At 42.5% G+C, this 24,430-nt stretch overlaps 1 protein-coding gene across 1 annotated transcript in view; it reads right to left on the bottom strand.

The window, feature by feature from the left end:
* Nucleotides 1-24,430, bottom strand: part of NCK2 (NCK adaptor protein 2) — a gene marked incomplete at both ends in the record, with an annotated part of 34,684 nt that overhangs the window by 5,788 nt on the left and 4,466 nt on the right. Inside the window, one exon of the mRNA XM_084235523.1 lies at nucleotides 8,363-9,084. Within this exon, the coding sequence (XP_084091649.1) occupies nucleotides 8,363-9,084 (722 nt within the window). The remainder of the gene's footprint in view (nucleotides 1-8,362; nucleotides 9,085-24,430) is intronic.

The raw sequence follows: 24,430 nt of genomic DNA on the forward strand, positions 1-24,430 counted from the left end.
GGGAGTTGAAGATTTGGTGTCTAGGAGGGCTTGCTTTGTGATTCATAGACAGCTATTTTCTCATTGTGTCCTGAAATGGAAAAAGGAGGAAAAGTTCTCTGGGCTCTCTTTTGTGAAGGCACTAATCCCATTCACCAGAGTTGCACTATCATGACTTAGTAGCCTTTTAAAAGCCCTACCTTGTAATATCATTCATTAGGTATTAGGCTTTAGCAGATTAATTTGGGGGGGAGCAAGAGCCTAAAGATTCAGTCATAGCAAAATTTCTAATGCTCCTTTTTGAGTTGGCTATGATCACTTCCAGCAGATTATATTCACTAGAAGTGAGTCATTAAGAACCATTCACGACAAAGGTGAAGCCATCAGGATCCACACGTTGAAGGCAGAATGGCATCAAAGAATTTGCATGTATCTTTTTAAGCCATCCTAGATACTACACTCATTAAAATGTTCTGTCTCTGGACTAAAATGAAACACAATTCAGTCCTGTACATTCTTTTCAGTTTTGAAAACTAGGCATTCAATTTCACTACCCTTCCCCCCTACACTGACCCCCAAAGTTCCTACCTCTCTGCTTCCTTCATATCATGCACATTTTCCTACCTTTAACTTTTTCAAGCACTATACTTATTTGGTATAATTTCTCCCTGCTGAAAATAATGTTAATTTCAATTTTCTAATATTTGATCAATTCTTGTTATCTTCATTTGACTATTTCTCAAAGGAATGATTTTTCTATTCTAATAGTTTTTGAACAAGGGGTTCTTAAGAATTATTGATTAGCACAATCCATTCATCCACCCCTTATTTGAGGAAGTCGTTTTCTAAGTATCGGAGGACAACTAATAGGTAGAAAACCTTTCAGAAGTTTTTATTATTAATTATTTTATCAACACTGTTTTTATTCTGGGTTATAGGTCTTCTATTTGAATATAATACTTGTAAGTACAAGAAGCTGATTTGACTCTACATCTCCACACTGGGCTCAGAGTAGCTGTGGAGTAGGTATGGAGTAGGTGCTATAGTTCCAATGACTATTGGAACTACTTTCACATAAGTGTTGACTTTAATTCCAATTTTGTCTATTGATTTCCTTAGATAATTCTTACAGCTCACACCTTGGCAATTTCTGTGATCAACGGGAGAATATTTTTAGCCAAGAGAAACCAAGAATACTCTTTCTTTGATACTATTTCCACAGCCTTACCAACTTGAACCACTTGTTTCAAATACTTGCTCAAAAGCATTTTTGTATTTTTATAAAACAGATGCCCTGGTTCAATACTCGCCTTCACTCAAGAATGCTTCAGTACTATGGCTTATTCTAAGCACATAGCTGTGATGTAATTAACGAAAGGAGGAACTTGATCCCATAGTCCTAATTCTTAAATAACTTTAAAACTTCTATTTGTTTCACGCTGGACATTATAGGAAGGTTGTCAGTAGAGAGAAATGTACTTTGTGTAGTTTGCCAAGTCTCCTTGGTGGACTTTGGACCAAATTCTGGTCTTGTTGATCTTTAAACATCAATCATGTATATTTACATTCACCATTTATACTCCCTCTACCCACAGAGAGTCATCTTGTTGGTGTCTTATCAAAAGCTGTATTATTCTTGCCCTTTAGTTTGGTAGATAGATATTATTTTTTATTTTTGCTTCTTTAAGAAAGATACTCTTTTGTCCAAAGAAGTGGTTCCTTCACCAAAAATATTTGAGAATCAGTGGATTAGAGGCAAACTTTATTCCACTGATCAATAGCCTTCTGTTCTCATCTCACAAAAGTCTTTCAATTTTATCATTCTGTAATATCACCTCTCCCTAGTTGTCAATCAGAATCGACTCTTTGTTTATACTTATGCCACAAGCTGTCGATTGATGTTACTTATCCTTTGTTTTTATCAGATTATCTTCTCATCACTAAGCATGACCAGCCTCACTGGTATTTTCTCTTCTCCTATAAATGTATCTCTGAAATATTTACTCCACAGGCCTAAAGCCAATCCATGACAAGAACAAATACTGTCTTTCTCATTAGCTTTGGAAAGAAATTTATTTTTAATAGGCTTCAAAGACCCCTCTATCTAATCTTTAAATGATGAAGCTTTTACTATTCTTTTTCAAATTAGCATATGTGTGTGTTTACTCCTTCCTGCCTCCCAAAATACAGTTCCAAAAGTTAAATGTGAACAGAGTGGAGACCTCTGGAATATTGTCTTTATTTATTTATTTATTTTTGTCTTTTAGCCTTGTCATGTCTGCCTGGTCAATCAATGATATTCAATAATTCAAGTATGAATTTTACCATACAACAGGCACTACCACTTAAGGACTTTTAAGTAGTAAAAGGACTTTACCCCCTCTTTGGGGTTCTCAAGTTCGATCACCAGAACCACTCTGAGGGCTTGTTAAAACTTAGGCTGCAGGGTACACTCCAGACACTGAGATTCAGCAGGTCCAGGTAAGGCCTGATAATTTGCATTTCTAGTAAGTTCTGTGGTGACACTGATGCTGCTGGCCCAGGACACCTGCTGAAAATTATTGCCATGGATTCGAAGGAAGATTTCACACGGTGTCCTCACATTCATTTGCAGAACTACCTAAGCTTCATTCTGTTCCAATGACTATAAAAATGCTGGACTTTTCAAAAAGATAGAATAGAATACAGTAGGAATAAGGGTGAACAGGTCAGCCTGCATATCATGTCACTATTTGTTACTATCCACCAAACTACTCTCTATGCTATGAACTCTGGGGTAACTATTTTCACTCTGTGCTCCTCAGGCCATGTAGGAACTGTTGAGATCTCTGAGAAACCTCCCCTAGGTTAGAAGGTTACGTGTTGATGCTAGTAAAATCCCACAATGCAATACCACACCACAACCATTTAGGATGGTTGTAAAGGGGTAAAGAAAAACAAAATGGGGGGTGGGGGGGGAGTTGGTGAGGATATGGAGAAACTGAAGCCCTTGTGCACTGGTGGTGGGAATGTTAAATGGTGCAGCTGTCGTGGAAAAGATGGCAGTTCCTTAAAAAATTAAATGCTGAGTTATCATCTGATATACGATACCACTTTTGGATATACGCCTAAAAGAATTGGAGGCAGGAACTTGTGCTGTTACTTGTACATGCACATTCATAGCAACAATATTAAAAATAGTCAAAAAGTGAAAGCAACCTTAGTGTTCATTGACAGCTGACAGATAAATGGATTAAAAAAAAAGTGGCATGTCCATGTCCATAAAGGGATCTCATTCATCCTTAAAAAGGAATGAAATTCTGACACACATGCCTAAGTGTGAATAAACCTTGAGGACAGTATGCTATGCGACATAAGTCACTCATGAAAGGACAAACACTGTATGGTTCCAATCATGTGAAGTGCTCAGGGTAATTGAATTCATAGAGACAGAAAGCAGAAAGCTGCCAGGGCTGGGGGAGGAGAGGTGGGATGTTAGCATGTAATGGTGTAGAGTTCTAATTAGGGAGATGGAAAGTCCTGGAAAGGGTGGGTGGCGAATGTTACACAAATGTGTGAATGGACTTAACGCCACTGAACTTGACACTTAAAAATGATTCAAATGGCAAATCACATGCTATGGATATTTTGCCACAAATTTTTCTTGCCTACATTTTTGTTCTAGACTAAAGATTTATGAAATTCTGGTGGAGAGATGAGAGAGGAAACCAAAGCATCGGGGTGGGAGGCCTCTGGAAGTTCTGGCTGCAGGGCCTGCGGGTTGAGGCGAGATGCAGAGCTCCAGGGCAGCATACTACAAAGAGCTCACCAGTGTCTGCAGGTCACCTAAGACACCTGGTGACTCCAGTTAATGGCTTTTCCTAGCAGGCATGTGGCAGTTAGAGACAAGGCTCAAATGTGGCTCCTGAAAAAAGAATTTTCCTCCTCTCTGAGCAAAGGTCAGGCAACAATTATGCCCCAACTTTTACTATGAACCATTCTTCTCTTGACTTTTTAAAAATACTGTGATGAAACTGACTAGTTCTGCCTGGCCTCCTAGAATATCTGAATATTGGTAATACTGAAAAAAAATACTTTAGAAACCATCTCTATTGGGCAAGCACTTTCCTTGCACACCTCTTTAGAACAAAATGTAAACGTTTCTTGGTGAAGTCCTCCCACACCTGGTGATGATACCTTCAAAGGACCCCTGGTCAAGATCCCTGACCAGGGGCCTCTTATTAGGGAAAGAAGAGTTGGGAGCTTGCTTTCCAGGAGCTTGCCTGCACACAAACACATCTACCAAGCATTGATCAGAAGCAAATTCAACACCGTGTTGTGTGTCCAGGTTCAGTAACACCCTGTACTCCACATGTTTTAGGTTAACAGACTGCTCTCTGTCCTGCTTTTACATTTCTCTCGGGGTGGGGGGGGGGAGAGGATTTCAGTGCTATCTACTCTCTTTTACTTGTAATAAACATGCAAGAAATAAACAGAAATAAGTATCACCCAAAGACCATGATGGTTTTGAGGTTGAAATACCAAGATTCTCTGGTGCTTTCTCTATTATTGAAAGTCTTTCATAAAGAGTTGTAATTTTCACCTATAAGTGTGCTTATAATTCTTGAAAGCATAGTATGAATCAGAAATGGGGTTTTTAATAACTACTATGGAAATATATAAAAAATACTAAGAATGCAAAGTGTAGTCCCCAAATCAGCAGTAAAAACATCACCAAGTACTGTGCTAGGAAGGCAAAATTTTATGTCCCAATCCTCTTGAATTAGAAACTTCATGGGTAGCACCCAGCAATCTGTAGTATACCAAGCTCTTGAGGGGCTTCTGATACACATTACAGTGTGGCAAGAGAGATGGAATGATGAAACTGGTGGAAGTTTTGTTAAAAATTGTGATTTCTATAACAAATAATAAAGTTTAAAAAAATGGCAAGGAACTATGCTAATTATTTTATTCTTTCTTCTTGGCCAGACTTTGAATAGGTTTTAAAAATAAAAGAGCAAGGAATGAACACACATGGACTATTAGTGTGCCGATATGTGCATTAAATTGCCTCTAATAAATTTTTCTCTATCAGAAACAAATGTGTTACATGACAAAAAAATTAATATCAAAAGACAACCATGTGACATAATAAGTGTGAGGAAACAAGTGATCTTTTGGGATTTTAACATCTGATGGTGGGAAAATGGCTTCCTAAACATGGCTGATGTTACATGGTTAAATCACTTCTACAGACCTCACCTAAATTACCTTCCCAAAGATGGGGGAATGTAACAATTGAGAAAATGAAATACAGAAAACTTACACAGCTTACCAGAAATTCAGTTACAGGTTATTCTTAAATTGTGAATGTAATCTTTTAATCTTATCCATAGAGTAAGTGTGGACAACTGTATACAGATTTATGATGAGCTTTCAGGGGCCAAGTGGGAGTTTTGCATTTTCCAGATTCCATGAACTATGGATGAGCAGGTGGCAGTATGGTAATTAAATATGTAGAATAAGAAATGTTTCATCTTTAGCTGCTAAAGATAAATGACAACTACAGACAGGAGAGGAGAGTAAGGAAGAAGAAAGAGAAGCTGGAAGAAAGAACAAATGTAGATACAGAGATTTGGGACATGAAAGAGATCCAATAAGTTCATTTGCTCATTCACTCAGTGATAAAATGAAATACCCAGTACTTTGAAATACCCACTACCTTGGTGATAATATCATAGGCTGTGGCAATGTTTTTGTTTGTTTTTCCTGAAATATGCACTTCTTCTGGAAAAAGCAGAATTCCTAGGATTAGACTTGGGTATACTTTTATTTTTCAAAACAGGAAAATACTAAATATTTTTAAATGCAAAATACTCAAAAGTAAGAGTCTAACTTATTTATACTGGAATCACTCAGGATATTTTTAAAAAGATAAACATCTTGAAGATGCACTCTAAAAAAACAGTCTGCTTATTTAGAAGTCAGGTGTCCTGTAGTAACCTCAATCAAAGGAAAGACCCAGCACAAAGAAAGAAGGAAATTAAATGAAGATGTCTCTGCGTCCTGTGCCGGAAGGCTGACCCCATCAGAAACCTCCATCCTCACACAATACCATGACTGTGAGACATGAACTTAAGGGCTCAAGTTGACCTTGTGGTGGCTTTGAAAGCCAGGCTCTCCTCTTAGAAACGCCAAAATGAACAGGGGGAAAAAAAAAGGAGAAGGGGAGACACTGGCAAAAGGCAATGGCTAAATAGATCATGGAAAAGGAATAATGGGTGTATCTGCCCATCGGACAGTCCTCAACTGTCCCAGATGACAGCTGAGAACAGCCCTGGCTAGGAGCAAGAGAAACAGCAAAGTTGGCCTAGTTCTGCTCTCAGGAGAAGAGGAACACAGTGCCCGAGAGTCCCTTGCAGCAGTCCTGTACCAGGCAGGCACACACAGCAACACACACTGCATGTCAAGGAAAGCAGCCCTGTGCACCAACAGCCCACACCGTGGTAGGGCCTCAGGCCAAGACAGTACACTGCACACAGAGTTGACCACAAACTTCCTTCTACTCCCACATGCCTAGAATTAAGGGTCCCTGGAGCACGATTTAGGTAAAGCAGGCATCTCTCCCTATCCAAAAGCACCTGGTCCCTGAGCTCAGACCTTCTGCATGTGCTTGTTCCACAGAAAGGCAATAGGTCTTTTGTGAGGTCAGCAACCTGAAGGATGCTTTTCTCATCTACCCTCTTTCCAGGGACTGTCTACTTCTCCCCAAGCCCTAGTAAAAAAGAATGAACATGGCAGAAGTCTCCACACAATGGGATTGTTTTATCATCTCCTTTCTAAGCAGTCTCTTAAATTTTGAACTCAAAAATTTCTAAATCTAAATCAAGATTATACTTTTTGTCTATGAATTATAACCATCCGGTAAGCACCTTGGACTGGTCACTTTATATTGCAATTTGTTTTCCATTGCTTTTTCTTAGTTTCTGCTTAAAGAGTTAAAAGTGCTGCTGAACTTAATTCTCTTAAGTCTCAAACATGACCTAAAGGAAGCTCTGTGCAGAGTTTACGTCACGTGAGAACAATTTAATGTGATATCTTGCCAGAGATGATAAACTCTGGAGGCTGGATAAGGAAATCTCAGCATTCAGATTTCAGATGGAGCTAATGTTTAGGCCCAGTGTGCTTGCCCCAGCACATCTAAGGCTGCCGCTAACTCCTGAGTTGCTGACACTGTAAAGGAGTTGGGTTTCCTCTATCCTGATGCTCCTTTTCCTCAACAAACCGATCGCAGCTGTTTCTCCGCAGGAGAAAAACACTCTTGTGACCTTGGCTCCCTCTCAGGACAATGAATAGGAGCTTTGAATACACACTTATTATTGTGTTATCAACCTTATTAGATAACAATTATAGTACAAAGTACATGCTTACTAGTTTTATAGCTGGTGTTAAAAAAAATTAAACTGAAGTAGGCTATAACCAATACAGTGTAATCATAAAAGACTCTTAATACTCATTTTGGGGGGCCTGACTATGCGGAAGAAGTATTTGCAAAGAGGTCTATAAACATGGGTGAACACACAAAAAGGCTACCTTGGGAGGTACTGGCTCAGTTATTGCAGACAGACTCAGCCACACATGCGAAACACAAACCCCAAATTTGTCTATGCTGGAAATGGATCTGCTGCAAGTCAAGAGGCCTCAGACATCCCATTCAGTCCACATACACAAACTCATCTCTCTTGAGAACTGTCTTTTTCTTTTCTGTCCCGTTCACAAGTGCTTTAAAAGCTTCTCAGCGATGAAAGTGGTGTGGCTCAAGGCAGAGATGACCTTGGGATTATATGGTTTTAAAAGAAAACAAACCAAGTAACAAAAGGTTGGGGAAGAAGCCAGGCGCCGCTCTGGCTGAGAACATTTGCTGTGCCTCTCACCCAGAGAGAAGCAAAGTCAACCGCCAGGGCCCTGGTGGGTCATTAACAAAATGGGAACCTGGGAGAAAAATGTGTTTTGAGTCCTCAGAATAGGAAAGAGATAATCTCAGTTAGCAGGCAAGACAAGCTTCAGTAGCTAAAAAACATTTTACTTACCCTCCCATCTGCAAGAATACATCTCTAGGGGAATAGCGCCAACCGTCCACAGGTAAGCGTTCCACTGAAAGCAAATCTAAGCACACCCCAGAGCAGCAACCTGATGCAGGTCGTACAGAAGGGGTTCATGGAATTTAATATGAGCCCCGAATATCTTTATACTATTTCAAGCGTATTCACAGGAAAATGGGAATGGCATGCAAGAACCAAATTGTACCGCTCTTTTTCCTGCTTTTCCCCCAACACACACACACACAGAGTTTTCTCCTGAAAGTTCCCAGCACCAGGCGACCTGGAGACCCAGGGGCACTTACCGAAGACTCGCTGTCCCTAATGAGGAAATCACCCTCGACGCCCCTTTCGTTGAGCGCGCACTCGGCCTGGTGCCGCGTCACGTTCCCGTAGTACCACTCTCTGCCCGCAAAGCGCCCGGTGCACGCAGGCCCCGTGTAGCTTATCTGCGGGGTGTGCGACGGGTGCAGGGCCGGCCCGTCGCTTAGGACCACCACGTAGTTTTTGGGGACAAGGCCGACCTGCCCCCGGGCATTTTTGCATTTCCACCACTCTGGGTCATTTTCAGGTTTCTCAATCACTTCCATGGTCTCTCCCTTCTCGAAATTGAGCTCCTCCTCGGTGACTGAACTGAAGGGGTACAGCGTCTGGACCACATGCAGGACCCGCCCCCCCTGGCCATTGCTCATGGAGGCGCCCTTGCGCAGACTTAGAAAGCTGGGGGACTCGGCGGCCGCCTCGTCCACCTCCTCTAGGACGTAGTTGGAGGGAAACCAGCCGATCTGCCCGTTGTAGCTGCCTCGCCACCAACCATCGCTGCATTTCTCCATGACCGTGACACGCGACCCCTTCACCAGGGACAGCTCATCCTCCCTCTCGGCCACGTAGGCGAACTTGACGAAGGCCGGGATGTTGAGGTCGTAGATGCGGTCAGCGCCGCCCCCGTTGGCCGGGTACTCAGCGTCCGTGCTGGGGGTGGGTGATGCATCGCGCGCGCTCGTCTTCCTCTTTGTCTTGCCCAGGCCTGTGGAGACACAGCAAGGGCTCAGTGGAAGGGGCACTAGAAGGGGCCACCTGGCTTGTGATCCAGGCACCCATAATTCTGACATGACCTCCTCATTAAGTGGGGGGGGGGGGGCAAAACATCATGGTTACCAACTGCAGCCATTACAGAAATAATATGTCCAAAAATAAAATGTCCAAATCTGATTTTACTCTTAAAAATATTCCAGGGTACCAGCAACACAAAAGATAAAATAGTGGAAAGCTGAACTTCTAAAACAATGATATGCTTTTAGAGAATTCTTGTGACACTTAGAAAAGCAAGGTATAAAGGCTAAGACAGATTGTCTTCTGTCTTCTTGTAGTGGGCTGCAAGTGGGATAAAAGAACTCAAAGATCCCCCCAACTGTACTGCTGGGTCAGGTCTTCTGCCCTGCTCCATTAGGCCTTCCACTGGTCCAAGCACCCTGGAAAGGTGGCAGGTGCCCTAAGTATAGCATCCCCTGACACCCTTCTTTCTGCTCTTCTTGAAATTTGCTTCTTTCAAAACTGTAGACATTTCCCATAAAAGGTTGTGACGAGTGAATTAGGAAAAATTAGATATGCCTATTATACGGCAGCAATTTTCATATTGTGATTCAAAACCCACCAGTGGATTCTAAAAATCAGTGTAATGGATTGTGGCCAGCCTACATGGGTGTGTTGGTTTTTTAAAGGAATAAAACAGAAAATCTTAGTGTGTATCAACATAGGAAAAGCATTGCTGCTTCTATTACATATGTGTCAGTGCTGAGTTGTAATGTGAAACATTTCTTTGTATGCACCAGGAAAATGGCTTTAAAACCCCTAAAGTAAAAATGATTTAACCTGGTTAAAATTCCAGAACCTCTTGAGAAGTGAGCCTCAAGGAAGAAAGCACATCAGACCCTGAACTGGTGGGGCTGGCCATACCTTCCAGCTTCTCCTGAAAGGTGGCTACTCACCCACCATCCCTGCTTCAACCTCTTACCTTAGTCAACACATGAATTTGGATGGTAACAAAACTGTAGCTATTTGCAGATTTTTTTTCCTTCAAAAAACCAAAGCACTTTTATAGATAATTTGTACTCTCTCCCCTTTTATTCCTTCAATGGGAGGACAGCTCCCCTGCCCAGCAGGCAGGGTGGTCAAGAGGGAGTAAAAGTGCTATATCATGCTGGTCGTAGATGCAGAGGACTGCCTTCTAGATGGGCCCCCAGCTCAGCGCCACCAGTTGGGAAAGGGTGCGTATGGGGTGACAGCCCACTGAGGTGGTCTTTCCATGGATTTTCAAATAAATGCACCAATTCTTTCAACTAGCGGCTTCTGTTTTTTCTTTTTGCACCATTTTACTCAGGTACATGGCAATGCAACCAGGGTGTTGGACCAAGTTGAAAATGAAAGAATTAACTTGCTTTACATGAAAATCAGAACCTCTCCATCTTAGAAATAATACTTCCATGTCATTTCAACAGGATTTATGCCACGAGAGAAAGGGCAGAGTATATTATTCCGAAGGCAGACTGCTGTGGAAGTGAGCTCTGCAGGCACAAAATTCATGGCCTAGTCAGCGCCTACACAGCAACAACTGGGCAGAGTGCAATGTTTTCTGGCAACAAAGATTGTAAGACATACTATTTAGAAATAACTTCTTAATAGATCTGTTCAAATTTGTGAGTACCAAAAACTACTTAAGAAATTACTTAGGTAAGAACAGTTTTCAGAACATAAAGGTGTCAAGATTTCCAGAAAAGACACTGGAATTTAGCCTTCATAATAAATTGTTGAAAACATTTTGCAACTGATGGCATATGAATATATTACTTTGATGACCTTTTTTTTTTTTTAAAAAAAAAAAAGATTTATTTATTTATGCATACAAGAGCTGGGGTATAGGCCAGAGATGCGGGGGGTGAGAGGATTCACCAGAGACAGAGTAGGGAACAGAACAAGCAGACTGACTGAAATACACTGCTGAGGGGAGCAGCGGGCGAGACAGGAGAGGTCCGCTGTGCCCTTTGGGTTTCTCCCTGGCTGGCCAGGGATTGAACTTGTGCTGCAGAGGCTGTGGATTGCTTCACAGTGCGGTGCTTAACCCCTTGCGCCACCAGGGAGGCCCATTTTTCAAACACAAAATAATTTAAATAAATTACTTCTTCTACCAAGGTCCTGCCAGGCACCATCTTAGATTTTAGGGAAAGCGAATAAACAGGACATACTCTCTGCCCAAACAGAGCCTCCATTTCTCTACCAAGACCAAAACATTCTACATAGCAACCATACCACGGCCATTAATCCATTTTGCTTTAATGTGATCTAAACAGTCTTTGAGGCAACCAGGCGAGGGAGGAGTGGGTAATACAGCTGAATAATTGGGAGGATTTTCAGAGTAAATCATAGCTGGACTCTTAGGCAATTTACTTAATCTCTGTGTCTTAGTTTCTAACCCATAAAATGTACACTTAATGGCACTGAATCTGTTGACTAGTGTAGCCATAACAAAGAATCAGTCTGAGATGTCTAAACAACAAAAATTAATTCTCTCATTCTCTGGGGCCTGTAAATCAAGATCAGGGTGTTGCCAGGATGAGTCCGTCTGAGGCTTCTCTTTGACTTGTAAGTGGCTGTCTTCCCTCTGTGTATGTTTATTTAAATTTTTTTTTAATTTTAATTTTTGTGTAGAAGAACTTGGGTATAGATCAGAGGTGCAGGGGGTAAGAGGATTCACCAGAGACAGGGTAGGGAACAGAACAGGCGGAATGACTGAAATACACTGCTGAGGAGAGCAGCGGGCGAGACAGGAAAGGTCTGCTGCCATATGTGGGGTTAGCTCCCTGGGATAGTGCTATGACTTAACCCCTATGCCGCCAGGGAGGCCCTGTGTAATTTATCTTAACATAATGCCTTCAAGGTCTATCCATGTCACAAATCATAAGATTTCCTTCTTCCTCATGGCAGAATACTATTTTACTGTGTGTCTTATAAGATAGTCACTTTGGATTAGGGCCCGCCCTTAAAGGCCCATCCTTAAATTTTAACTTCATTAACCACTTTAAGGTCATACACTACACACAGTCACATCCTGAGATATTGGGGAGGTTAGGAATTCAACATATGAATTGAGGGATGTTAATTTTGTCCATAACAGGTACCTAAATTCAGATTATAAGTATAAAGCATAGGACTTTGATTTTTTTTTTTTTTTCTCCCTCAGACAGTATTTTACCAGAGGGCCAAAGTCCTTTTTGAATGTCCTGGGCCATGATCCTACCAGAGCCAGATGGCCCACTAAATAAGAAAGCTTGCCTGTCAGGCTTTTGGCAGCTGGGGAGCATATTCCATGACAGCAATGTCATACATAGTTGCTACGGCAGTGAAATTCAAGAGGTAGGTGTCTGGGATGAATAAGGAGAAACCCAATCACACCGACATCTACATTATGATTTTCTCTCTCATGACAGTTCTATGACAAAGTGGACATCCCCACCATTTTTGAAAATAGGGAAACTGAGGCAGAAATATATCAGGGAAATGGTACAACACACATGGCACAGTCAGACCCGCAGCCCCAACAGAAGCCTATATAATCCATGATGGATAAGAGGCACTGTTCTGTTAGAGGGGTGATGTCTATGATAGTTGCACCATCATTGCACCGTGATTTTTATGAGAAATGCTTTCAGGACTCTGCGTTGGGGTGTCAAGAATCTATCCTCATGACACTCCCCACCACTCACCAATAGCGATAAAACCTTTCTGTTTCTAGGGAGTGAAAACGGTCCCCGTGTAAGCAGGTAGAAGTGGGGCTGAAGTTTAGGAAATGAAGATTTAGGATAAGAATTGTATCTTGAAGAACAGGTCAGGGGCCCGAGGACAAGTGACGCAATTGGCTAGAACAGGCTGAGGGACATGTGGCAGCACAATCACTTGGATGGAACAATCACTTGGATGCTGAGAAAGGGGCCTCTGGTTCCCCTTGTTTCCTCTCTTCCTCCCCTTCCCGATTCTGTCCAATACCCAGAGCCAGGGGCCTGTGGGACAGAACTGGGAGATCCTAAGGTGTTGGCAAAACAAGACTCAATTTGACCTTCCCCATTCACTGCAGAGAATATCCAAAACAGCAAAAGGCTGCCCATGGGTGGGGGTGGACTTGGGGACAAGGTGTTGGGCAATGTGTAGGGGGTGAGAAGTAAGGGAGCAGGTGACATTTCTGTATGAGGACAATTAAGTAAACTGCAACCAAGAGTCAGGCTGTCTCTAATATGATGTCTATGACAGAGCAATCCCTGGGGGTGCTCAGCAACCCTCCACTGTTGTCTTATTGCCTGATCCTCACTACTCAAAGCCATGTGACAGCCACGAGCTCTCAGGCGGAGGGCTCAAATGCACAACAGGCAGTGAGCTGTGTGTGTCTCACAGAGAGTCTGCTGAGCTCCCCGCCATCCCAGGTCAGACAGGAGACCCATGCTGCAGCCCCAGGCCCTGGTCAACCCACAGCGGGTGCCAGCTCCACTCCACCAATGTCACTCATTCAAAGGTAAATCTGCTACCTTTTAGGGAAAGAGGCAGCCTGGGAGGCCACAGTTTCCCACTTTTTCTGTGTATATATTTTTTACACATCTTCTGCTTCATTTTTTTTTCTTCATTAGTCATCCCACTTACTTCTCCCACTTGTAACAAACATAAATTTGGTCATCAATGTGTGTGTTGGGTTTTAATAAAAAGAATGTGATTTTTTTTTCTTCTTTCCCCTCAGGAGAGGCAAATCCTCACACACAATCTTAAGTATCGTTCCCTACTATAAATAAACAGGTACTAGCCAAAATGTAGCAGATCATGTTTTGGAAAAAACACAGATATACTAAAGGCATTTTTGAATGGTGTTCGTTTACCTGGCACACGCACTTATGCTACCCCTCTCTCACCAGTTGGGAGTATACAACAGCACTTGCCCTTGAAGCCCGCTCATCTTGCACCCAATCACAAAATCTTTGGCAGCACAGTCAGGGGACAGGAGGAATATCCAAGAGTAGGCCCACGTGGCCCATCTGTCTCTGTCACTGACACACTCTCTCCCAGCCAGCACAGTGCAAGGCACACAGGCACTTCCGTCCCTGCCATGTCGGCCTTCCCGATGTATGGGGGTGTATGATTGTGTTTTAGGAAGATTTGGGGTGACTTCAAATGATGTGCTTTTCTTTCAAATGAATCATAAAATCCAACTGACAAAATTTATCTAGTGCTTGAGCATTCTGGATAGAGGTTTTGCTGCACAGTGCTTTGGATAAATTGTATTATGGGTGAAAATACCTACAACGTGACCACTAGAAAATATTTCCAGTTGCTGGCAAACTGTAGTCAGTGGGGTTAAGTAACGTTTTTTTTTTTTTTTTTTTTTTTTGCGACGCAGTGACTTTCTGCATTGCTTATTCAATAATGCATGAACTGCAACACTCTGGCATGAAGAAGAACAAAGAAGGAATGGAAATTGGCTTTCAAAAAGGGCAAGAGGTTACTCCTGTGGCATGTGCTCAGGAGTTACCAAGATTTTGTGCAATTAAGATTAGGTTGTGAGAACACCTCAGTTTCCTTAAATCTACACTTATAATGGGAGTGAGACCTGGGGCCCCACATGTGCTGTTCTAGAATAGTGGGGCAGGAGATCCCACCACCCTCCCCCTACCCTGCCCACTGCTCTCTTGGCTCTACCAGGATGCTGGGCAGAGGGCAGGAGGGTGGTCTGCAGTGTGTTCACAGACAGATGGGTGACAGGTCTTCAGGCTGAGAACAGAGCAGCCTGGCAGGCCTTGTAACAAACTCCTTGACAGAGTCACCTCCACAGCGACCACTTTTATGACAAGTTTGTGCAATGAACTTTATCTGCATTTAATAAGAGCAATAAAATATTAACACGTGCACCTTCAGGAACTGTCTTTCCTCTCTGTGACCACTCAGCAACACTTTAAGTGGCAGAGAGCAGAGTTGGATTCAAAGGTAAACTATTCTTTTTAGCTTTTGAGACAATTTTCTGGCATCAAGCTATTGGAGCTCTGATCCTGAGTTACATTTTCATTGATGATAATAAGCACATTTTAACTTTCTGGACTAAAATTACATACATTAAAGATTGAGTTCTAATAAAAGCTTGAATATGTCATACATTATTAATGTTAGTGATTTTAAAGTCAAAATCTTTTATATACTCTTTTAAGATAAAAAGATACTATAAGAGACAACTTTTAAATATGCTCTAACTTTCATCTTCCAGCTAGAGTTCTAGAGATTTAGGACAAAATGTCAAAAAATTTGATAGTTCAGAAATATATTCAAGCCAATTCATTTAGACACAACATCCCCAAGTTTTAAGAGCTCTAGGATAAAGCCATTTTAGTTTTGCTACTACAGATTTGTTACAGACTTATAACATAAACCAGATTTAATAAAAAAAAATTTCCTTGTACTTACAATGCCATGTGTACTAAAAATAGAAGCTATTAATTTGTGTGGCTTTCCCCATTAGGGTTAGGACTTATTATTAAAGTCAGGGAAATATCACAAAAGATTTTTATTATTAAATGCTCAGGTGATCTGACAGGATTTGATTAAGGTACAAAATAACTAAAGTAACTTTTTATTAAAAAGTTAGGATATATTTAATGTTTGGCTTCTAATAGCTTTTCATGTCATATGTTCATTTAATTTGTACGTTGTTTTTAGACATACTGGTATGGTTAAATTTCACTATGCAGAGACTAGCCAGTGCCAAAATTTTATCATCAAAATTTCTGAATATGTAAAGGGAACATACTCAAATATAGCAAAATTAAGGATTTTTTTTTGAGGTGCCCAGTTAAGAGGTTTTAATCTGTTCAGCACCCTTTACCCTCTCTTGTATTCAACAAAAGTCTCTTCTTCTCATGACTTTAGCTGGGTCCCTCCCCCCAGACCTCCCTCCCCCACTGGCCCATGGGGAGAACCTATGGCTCAGACCTGCATGTCCTAGTTCTCCCAGCACCACCGCTGCAGACCAGGGTACACAGACAGCACCTGCCCACACTGCGGGAATCCATGTGAAGACTGACGAGGCAGAGGTGAGCAGGAGTGGGGCAGAGAGAGAACCCAGATGACAGGAGTTGAACCCCAGGATCATTCATATTCCCAATGATGTGAGCCAAACTCACCCCAACCCCACCATTTTTTGGCTTTTGCTACTTTTGAGTTGATTTTCCGTCACTTTAGTTAAGAACCCTGAAAAAAAAAACACCCTAAAATTACGCTGCCTCTACTCTCACTCCTCTCCTATCCTCCTTAAATAAACCAGACTGTTGATTCCATTGAGAAAAATAGTATATTTGGGTGACATGACAATAACATAGTCATAGGTTGGGACTACCCGGCTTTGGGTATGGGAGTAAGGAGGAGGGGGTGGTGGAGGGACTAACACCCACACTAGCAGCAGGTGCACAGGTGTCTGAGGTCAAGAGAATCTTGGGCTTTGAAATATTTACTGAAAAGGCCATCATGAGAAGTCTGATCTGGGTGACAATGACAGCAAGTCTACGCTAGCAGTACAATCTAACCTCAGTTTTTTGGGGGCTATCAGATTGGACTCAGGACAGGACCAATTGCATTAGCTGCAGGTGGTATCATAGGCATAGGCTGCCAGAGAAACCCCTACAGCAGCTCAAGAGAGTGGGACAGACTCTTGGGCAGAAACAAGGCCAAGTCTGAGTAAAACAGATGAGCACAACCACTATCGCTCCACTGCTTCAGCTGCTTCTGGGCACACGTGAGCTCTGGAGAGGAGAAGAGTGGAAGGCAGAGAAGGACGTAAGAGGAGACTAGGGAGGCAGGCTGTGTGCCGGGCACAGCCTCTGTCCTGAAACCAGAGACAACATTGGGCAGGGCAGGAGCAAAGCCTGTCAAGTTGAGGTTGGCAGAACTAGAAGCAAGAAGCTTGTCAACCTAACTCTCTCCCAAGTGTGGCTGGCAGACAGTTGTCTTTTCATCTGTCACTGTGGATTCATGTATCAGAACTGGATATGCTTAAAGAGGAATCCTCAATTCCTAACCACTTCTATACTAAACACAGCCTTTGATGGGGCTGCCATGTCTCTTTGGGTACCAACTTTATTTGCGTAAAATTCAAGTCCTTTGTTGTCACTGTTGGAGGGCAGAACAGTTCCCATCCATGCTCTGTAAGGTCCTGACAGCAAGAGGGGACAATGTATCTTTTTGACAACCAGAATGTACTACAACAGGGCAGGTTAAGGGCTGAAAATTCAGCTGGACCAAGAACCTTTCTTCCCCTAGCAGCTTAAATCTAGATTTTAGAGTTAAAACTCAAGGTCTTTTCTAAAATCTTGGTCAATCTGCATTCCCCCAACAAGACTGCTGCAAATACAGTCCACAGGAAAACACCATGAGCTTGTGGACAGCTCCAGCACCAGCGAGAAAAAAACTCAGTAAGCATCTTTCCTCCTCAGTACAGTGAGGGTTGATCCCAAATATCTGCAGAGTATGTGAGGCCACTCCCCCAGAAACAGCCTGTCTTCCACATGGCCCAGGAGCACCCACCCCCTCTATGTCGGCACCAGTCCCACTGCCCTGTATTTATCACCCTGAGGAAGGCCGTGCCCAGTCTCTGTTTGGCCTCAGGGCCTGGTATTCAAAAAAACACTCAGTTAATAAACTCTACTTCCTATTTCATCACCACTGTTTATATGCACTTCTCAGACCTTCCAGATTGACCTCGGTGATAATGCACACATACATCACCAACACTGCTCACAGATAAATTAGGAGCAGACTGATTATCACAGTTAGCAAGCCCCCAAGTAGATACCATGCCAGCCTCTTCCTTCAAAGCCTGCTTCATTTATTCCTCCTCCAACAAAACTTTGAGACCCTACCACATGCTGGGCACTCACATACCTGTAAGTCAGTGGTTCGAGATGTCCATGAGTTCCTCACCCAAATCCCCTTTTTCTCTTCCCCAATCTGGAATAGCATCTAGGAGGCTTAGTTTTATTATTCCCAGGCATCTTACTTTATAGTGAAACATGACTGCATGCCAAACAAAATCCCCAAGTTCAGTGCAAAGGGGGAAGAAGGAGATTCATAAGACAAAAGGAGCTGCCATCCCAGAGGCAAACCACATCGACTGGGTAGGTAAGGGGTTGAGGGAGGGACAAGGGAACCACACACCATGCCTTTGTCCTCATGGTACCTTCTCCAGAGGGTGAATGTGCCAGGAGCCTGTCAGAGGGAGAAGTATCATAGGCAAAGGACCTATTATCACATAGGTTCTTGTGTCCAAGGCTCTGAACAGGAATTTTGAATCATGGTTTAAGAAAATCCAGTCATTTGTAAGCAGGCAGGCAAATAACAAGATGAATGTGGAAGTTTGAAAAAAAATGGTTTCAAAGCATAGGCTTTTCCATCAAATGTGAAAGTCGAATGGTAACACAGATGCCAATGAAAAGAAGTTTCAAAATGTTTTAATTATAATTTTTAATTAAAAATACATATTTAGTACCTCTCAACACATATACCCAATCCATTAGCACAATCATTTTTGAATATGCAAAAGGGTGTACAAGATTTGGAAAGAATTAGAAATGACATTCTGGTGCATTACTTAAAGTGTCAATCCACTGGCAAAAGTTCAGGACGCATGCGAATTTTCAAGATGATACCTACTAAGAAAAGTGGAGCATAATGAAGACAAGTATAGCGATGGGGTACACAGGTTCCCCAGTTGTGAAAGGACTGTTGTAGAAAGACTTCAGTCTGCTTTTTCAGACCACGTTCTAAGTCCAGTTTCTACACCTACTTGCTTTTGCCTTTGGCAATTCTGTAGCATCTCTGCCCTCCGTTTTTTCATGTCGTACAAGGTTGCCAATGGCACTGACCGCCAACTGAGGAATGTCCTTGGCGCGGTGTCTGGCACACAAGAACCCAAATGACTGCTGTCATTGAGGGCACTGCTATTATATCGTGTAATTGCTTTCTTTTTTGATCAGGGACAGAGGTAGGATCAAGTAATGAAAAGCACAGGTGGTACTTTCTCAACAGAGATGAACCTGCTGCCCTCTGGGTCAGAAGCAGTTAAAACACCAGGACCCCTGTAAGAGTCACAAAGTAAATGTGTAATCAATGCAAAATGAACCTTCATGCAGACAGAAAAAAAAAAAAAAAAAAAAAAAAAAGGAGCCCATGTCCACATATGGATGGGTAGAAAGGCTGAATGGACCCAATCTGATCACTAAGATGTAACCTCACTATATATTAATAATTTACAGGATTGTTCACCTGCCTGTGCTCCAGGAGGAAGACTCTGACGGAAGTGGGCTCCTGCCTCCTGCCCTTGTTCATCCGTGGCTTTCAGGAACAGCAGCCAGCCTGAGCCTCAGGGGCTGCTCCAAGGGCTCAAAGGTCTGCTACTAACTCATACCCACTTGTAAATGTTCCAAGTTAGATAATAAACTTCTATACTCCTTGAAAAATTAGAAACCCAAAAACAAATCAAGTAAGATTCCCTGCAAACAGCAGTCGTAGGACAGCTGCTTCCATGGGGAACCGTAGTTGATCCCAGCCTTGAAAACTTACATAGGACTGGGCCCCAGGTGGTTTCCCTGGCTGGGACAACTGGAGTGGTCAGAATCAGAGTTCAAAAGCAGAGAGGGGAAAGTAATGAAGGGAAGGCAACAGAAGCTTAGAGGAGCTGACCATGGGACCAACTTCCAGACAAAAGATGACGAGAGTAACTGGCTTTTAAGTCCACCAGTTAGACCCTGACCTAAATGGACCGGGCAGGAGTGGTACAGATGCCCACTGCGCTCTCATAGAGAGCAGGGTAAGCGCTGGACAGAGGACTCGACAGGAGCCAAGGCCCCCCAAAGGAGGTCCCCACGCTCACTGTCACCCAAGGGTTTCAGCAGTCAGCATGGTGGTGCATGTTAGTAAACAAGCACCCCTCTAGACCCCCTCTGTCCCCAGGGACAGACACTAAAATATAACAGAAAAGGAACATTTGAAACATATGGACAGGGTCTAAAAATGAGAACATGCCAGATGGGGAAACAGAAACATGGTAAGAAGATTTTAATTCTGAGTCATTTTTAGTTCATATTTCTCTATTCTAAAACTGAAGGCATCCATTTGAGTAATGCTTTAGTCAAAAAAGGGTGTTCTCTGTGTTCTTCAGACAACTGAAGCAGAGAACAATAATTTTAATAAGAAGCAACCAAGACACCAGTTGCTGGGAGATGTTATAGCTGGTGTTCTTGGCTTTCTTTAAGACAGAGGGCTACCATCTGGCCCAGGAGAGAACAACTTGGGGTCTATGCACCCACGTGTAACCACACACCTGCTTCTCCTGAATTTTTTAAGGTACAAAAAGACTCCTATTTCCCATCTTCTCTCCTGGCTTTCATCCCATCAGCATTCTTCTTAACAATCTGTCTCTATTTGTTCTCTAATTATCCTCCCACTAATCTTTGGGACTTATTTTACATCTTTATTCTAAATTCTTTGGAGTTATGTTATATAAAAATAAATCCGATTTATTTTGGGTGGCTGTCACTACAATTACATGGCCGTATCCATACTACGTGGGCAATGCATTTGGCAGGTCATTTCTATGGAATAATCTTGTTAAAAGAATTCTAAGGAATTCTAAATTATAGTGTGTTATATTTAATTCAAATTCATACAATGGTAGATTATACAACAGAGTCCAAAAAAGGTAAATATGAAATAGTACATGCAATTCTGAAATCCCACAAAGTCCCTGTTTTAATATGGTAAAGAAGTAATTTTGGGGGGAAGCTAAATGTTTAAAATCAAGTTGAGCTATCTTAATTTTCTTTTCATATGTTATGTACAGATTTTTCATGGGAATGACTTGGCTCTGTACTTCTCTGAAGAATATGTGCCTTAGAGAGTGACTTTATTTAGGAAGCATGTCTAAAGTGACATGATTAAATTAGAATGATTAACAGCAATTTTCTTACTCTTTTTTTCTTTTTAAAATTTTTTTATTTTTGTGTAGAAGAACTAGGGTGTAGGTCAGAGGGGCAGGAGATGAGGGGATTCACCAGCGCCAGAGTGAGGAGCAGACAGGTGGATTTACTGAAATACACTGGTGAGGAGAGAGTGGGTGAGACAGGAGAGGTCTGCTGAGCCATATGTTGGTTAGCTCCCTGGCCAGGGACTGAACTCAGGCTGTAGCTATGATAGTGCTGAGTCTTACCCCCTAGGCCACCAGGGAAATCCTGATTTTCTTATTCTCTATCTAAGTTCATACCCAGAAAACAACTACTTCTAAGACAAATGCACCATAAAGAACCAGCTTCTCCTCCTACATGGTTTACAAAATAAACAAAATACACTGAGCATCCCAATCTGTGATGAGTCAGGCAGCTCTCTTTTCTGGCTATGCCACCATCAGGCGCCTGGAGAAAGACACCTTGCTATTTTCTGCAGCAAACTATACTATGACAACAAGTACTGACAAATGGCAAGAAGCCATCTATACAAGGTGGTTTTTTTGATTATAATATGTGTGTGAATATGGGATAACAGATATAAAAGTTAATAGTGATTATTTCTGGGTGATGAGGTCACAGGCAATTTATTCTTTTATATCACCCCACCCCCGCCAAATTTTTTTTTTTTTTAAATAAGCATTCCTGTCTTAAGTGAATAGCTTCATAAAATACAGGCATTTCTGCGATGACAACTCTAGGGAATACCTGTGTGCAGAGAAGCCTGTGTCATACAAAGCAGCAGGACAGCTAAGATGGCTGAAGCATTATGCATGCAGCCACAGCCGTCCACGTCTGCTGCTGACAAAACTGCTGCCAAAACACAATCAATTTACAAAAAAGGAGACATGTTCCCGTGACATCCAGCTTCTGAATCACTTTAATTAATGGCTCTTGCTCAACTCATTATTAAGGAACCAGGCAATGTTATTAATAAGTGAATCCCTTGGGACCAAGGAGAAAACAGTGCCCACCAGCACTTTAGGGGCTGCAGCAAGGGCAGCAGAAAACCAAAAAGGGGCAGAGGGGGGCTACAGGGTGACTGGGTTCACCAATACCAGCACTGAAGAGGTGCTGTCCTCCAGGTCTGAATCTCCAATAGCTGCCGGAACTCAACAACAACAGAGCGAACCAGGAATTCCAGTTCCATCACTCACTGTGTGTTCTTGGGCATGTCACTTAACTTCCAAGTTTCATTTTTTCACATGAAAAATAAAGATACTATTATTTCCTTCTTAGGGTTATTGTTGATGATTAAACAAAAGCATGTGCCAGCACCTAGTACAGAATCCAAAGTATGCACTCGAGAAGTATTACTGTCTACTCACTGGAAAAATGCATGTGAAATTAGTTTGGGGTCTTGGTCTGAATGTTTCTGCTGCATTAGCTTTATGTTTGACTTGGGGGTGAGGATGGACACGTGTCTCTGCAGGGAGCACCAGCAGTACAGGAAACACTGGCAGGGGAGCCGCAGCCCCTGGAAGCCAGCTGTCACAGGGCCTTATGCAGCCTTCCTGTGCAGGAAGAGTTGTGGGGATGTGGTTCTCTCCACATCTCTCCACATTATGTACCTGTCCTTGGCTGAGTTACATAATGAGTGCCTAAGAAATATCAGGTCCTGGGCCTCCCTGGTGGTGCAGGCGGTTGAGTGCAGTGCTGTAGGGCTGTCCGTGGTCTCTGCAGTGTGGGTTTGATCCCTGCCGGCCAGGGAGATACCTACATGGTGCAGCAGACCTCTCCTGTCTCACCTGCTGCTCCCCTCAGCAGTGTATTTCAGTCAGTCTGTCTGTTCTGTTCCCTACTCTGTCTCTGGTGAATCCTCTCACCACCACCCCCACACCTCTAGCCTATACCCCAGTTCTTGTATGCATGAATAAATAAGTCTTAAAAAAAAAAAGAAGAAATATCAGATCCCTACTGTAGTCCCAAATAATATTTATAGAGAAATCCCCAAGCCAGAAAGAATTTACTTAAACATAGGAAGTACCTCATAACTGTACTATGAATTTTGTGTCTTCTAAAGTTGAGATTACATTCCCGAAGCATCCTACTGAATGTTTTCACTGAATATCCTACCATCACCTGAAACTCAAAACAGGTCTTATCCTCACAGCTCAGTTTCTCTTCCTACTTCCTTAATCCTCTTAGTTGTTCTGCTGGTCATTCCTTCAGGTTTAAAATCCTTGACTAATTTGTGACTAATACTTCTTCTAGCTGTTTCATAGCCAGACAACACAGGATTTTGAGGGTTTTTCCCTTCCAAATTCCTCCCTCTCTGTCTCCTTCTGTTCCCACTACTGAGCTCAGGATGTAGGATGTCAGTCTGAGAACTGATCCTGTATCCTTCTGCTAACAGACCCACCATCTCTAACCCCTTCCTCAAAACCAGAACCAGGACTCCTAGCTTATAGACTAACGACCATCTCCTCTGTACACCCTTGGGGTTACCTTCTCAAATGGCACCAGGCATTCACAGTGTGGCACACCACAGTCTGCCCTGCACATTCTCCCTAGCCCCAGTCCAGCTGGCTCACTTAATGTGTGGATCACACCTGTGCCCTTCTGCCTCTTATGATCGTTACTATTCCCCAACCCTAAGTTGAAGCCCTATCTCCTCTCCCCAGTGTCCACCCAGTTCCCAGTGTTCTTCATAAATGCCTTCATTTAACTCTCAAAAAAATTTATGAGATAGTAATCACTCTTTCCATTACATGGTGACATTGTTGAGGCTTAGAGCATTCAAGAGCCTGAGCTGAATGTGGGTGGTCTAAGACTCGAGAGTCCTAGTCCTGACCACTGTTTGACTGAGGACTGCTGATTTGTGCCAGTATTATTTCCCTGGTTAGATATCTCAAGCCTTAGAAAGCCAAGGGCTAAATAAACCTATCCTTTTTCCATATCCTGCCAGATGAAATAATGTCTAGCCAGGCTCCCATTTGTGATGCAAGCACACCGTATGACGAGTTATCCCTACATAATGCTTATATCTCCATTTCAAAGTCTTTGAGTATTGTTTGCAAAGGTCACTCAGCAGGGAATGAAGTGGCTTAGGAAGGATGTTCAAGGCACGGAGGCAGGAAGAGACAACTCAAGCTCAGGTTCTTGGTCAGGAGCAGCATCCACACCCACCTTCCACCTGAAAGAAACCACCTGCCTGACTCACACTTGCTGAGAACAATTATAATCACGGCAAAGATCCACAATCCAAAAGTGCCTAAAAAGAAATCCCCTATATCTGCAGAATCACAGACGCTGAGGGTCTAGGAGATCATTTCTGACCATTATTTATCATAGAGCAGC

The sequence above is a fragment of the Talpa europaea genome (genome assembly GCF_964194135.1).
Source record: "Talpa europaea genome assembly, chromosome: 6".
Classification (NCBI taxonomy): domain Eukaryota; kingdom Metazoa; phylum Chordata; class Mammalia; order Eulipotyphla; family Talpidae; genus Talpa; species Talpa europaea.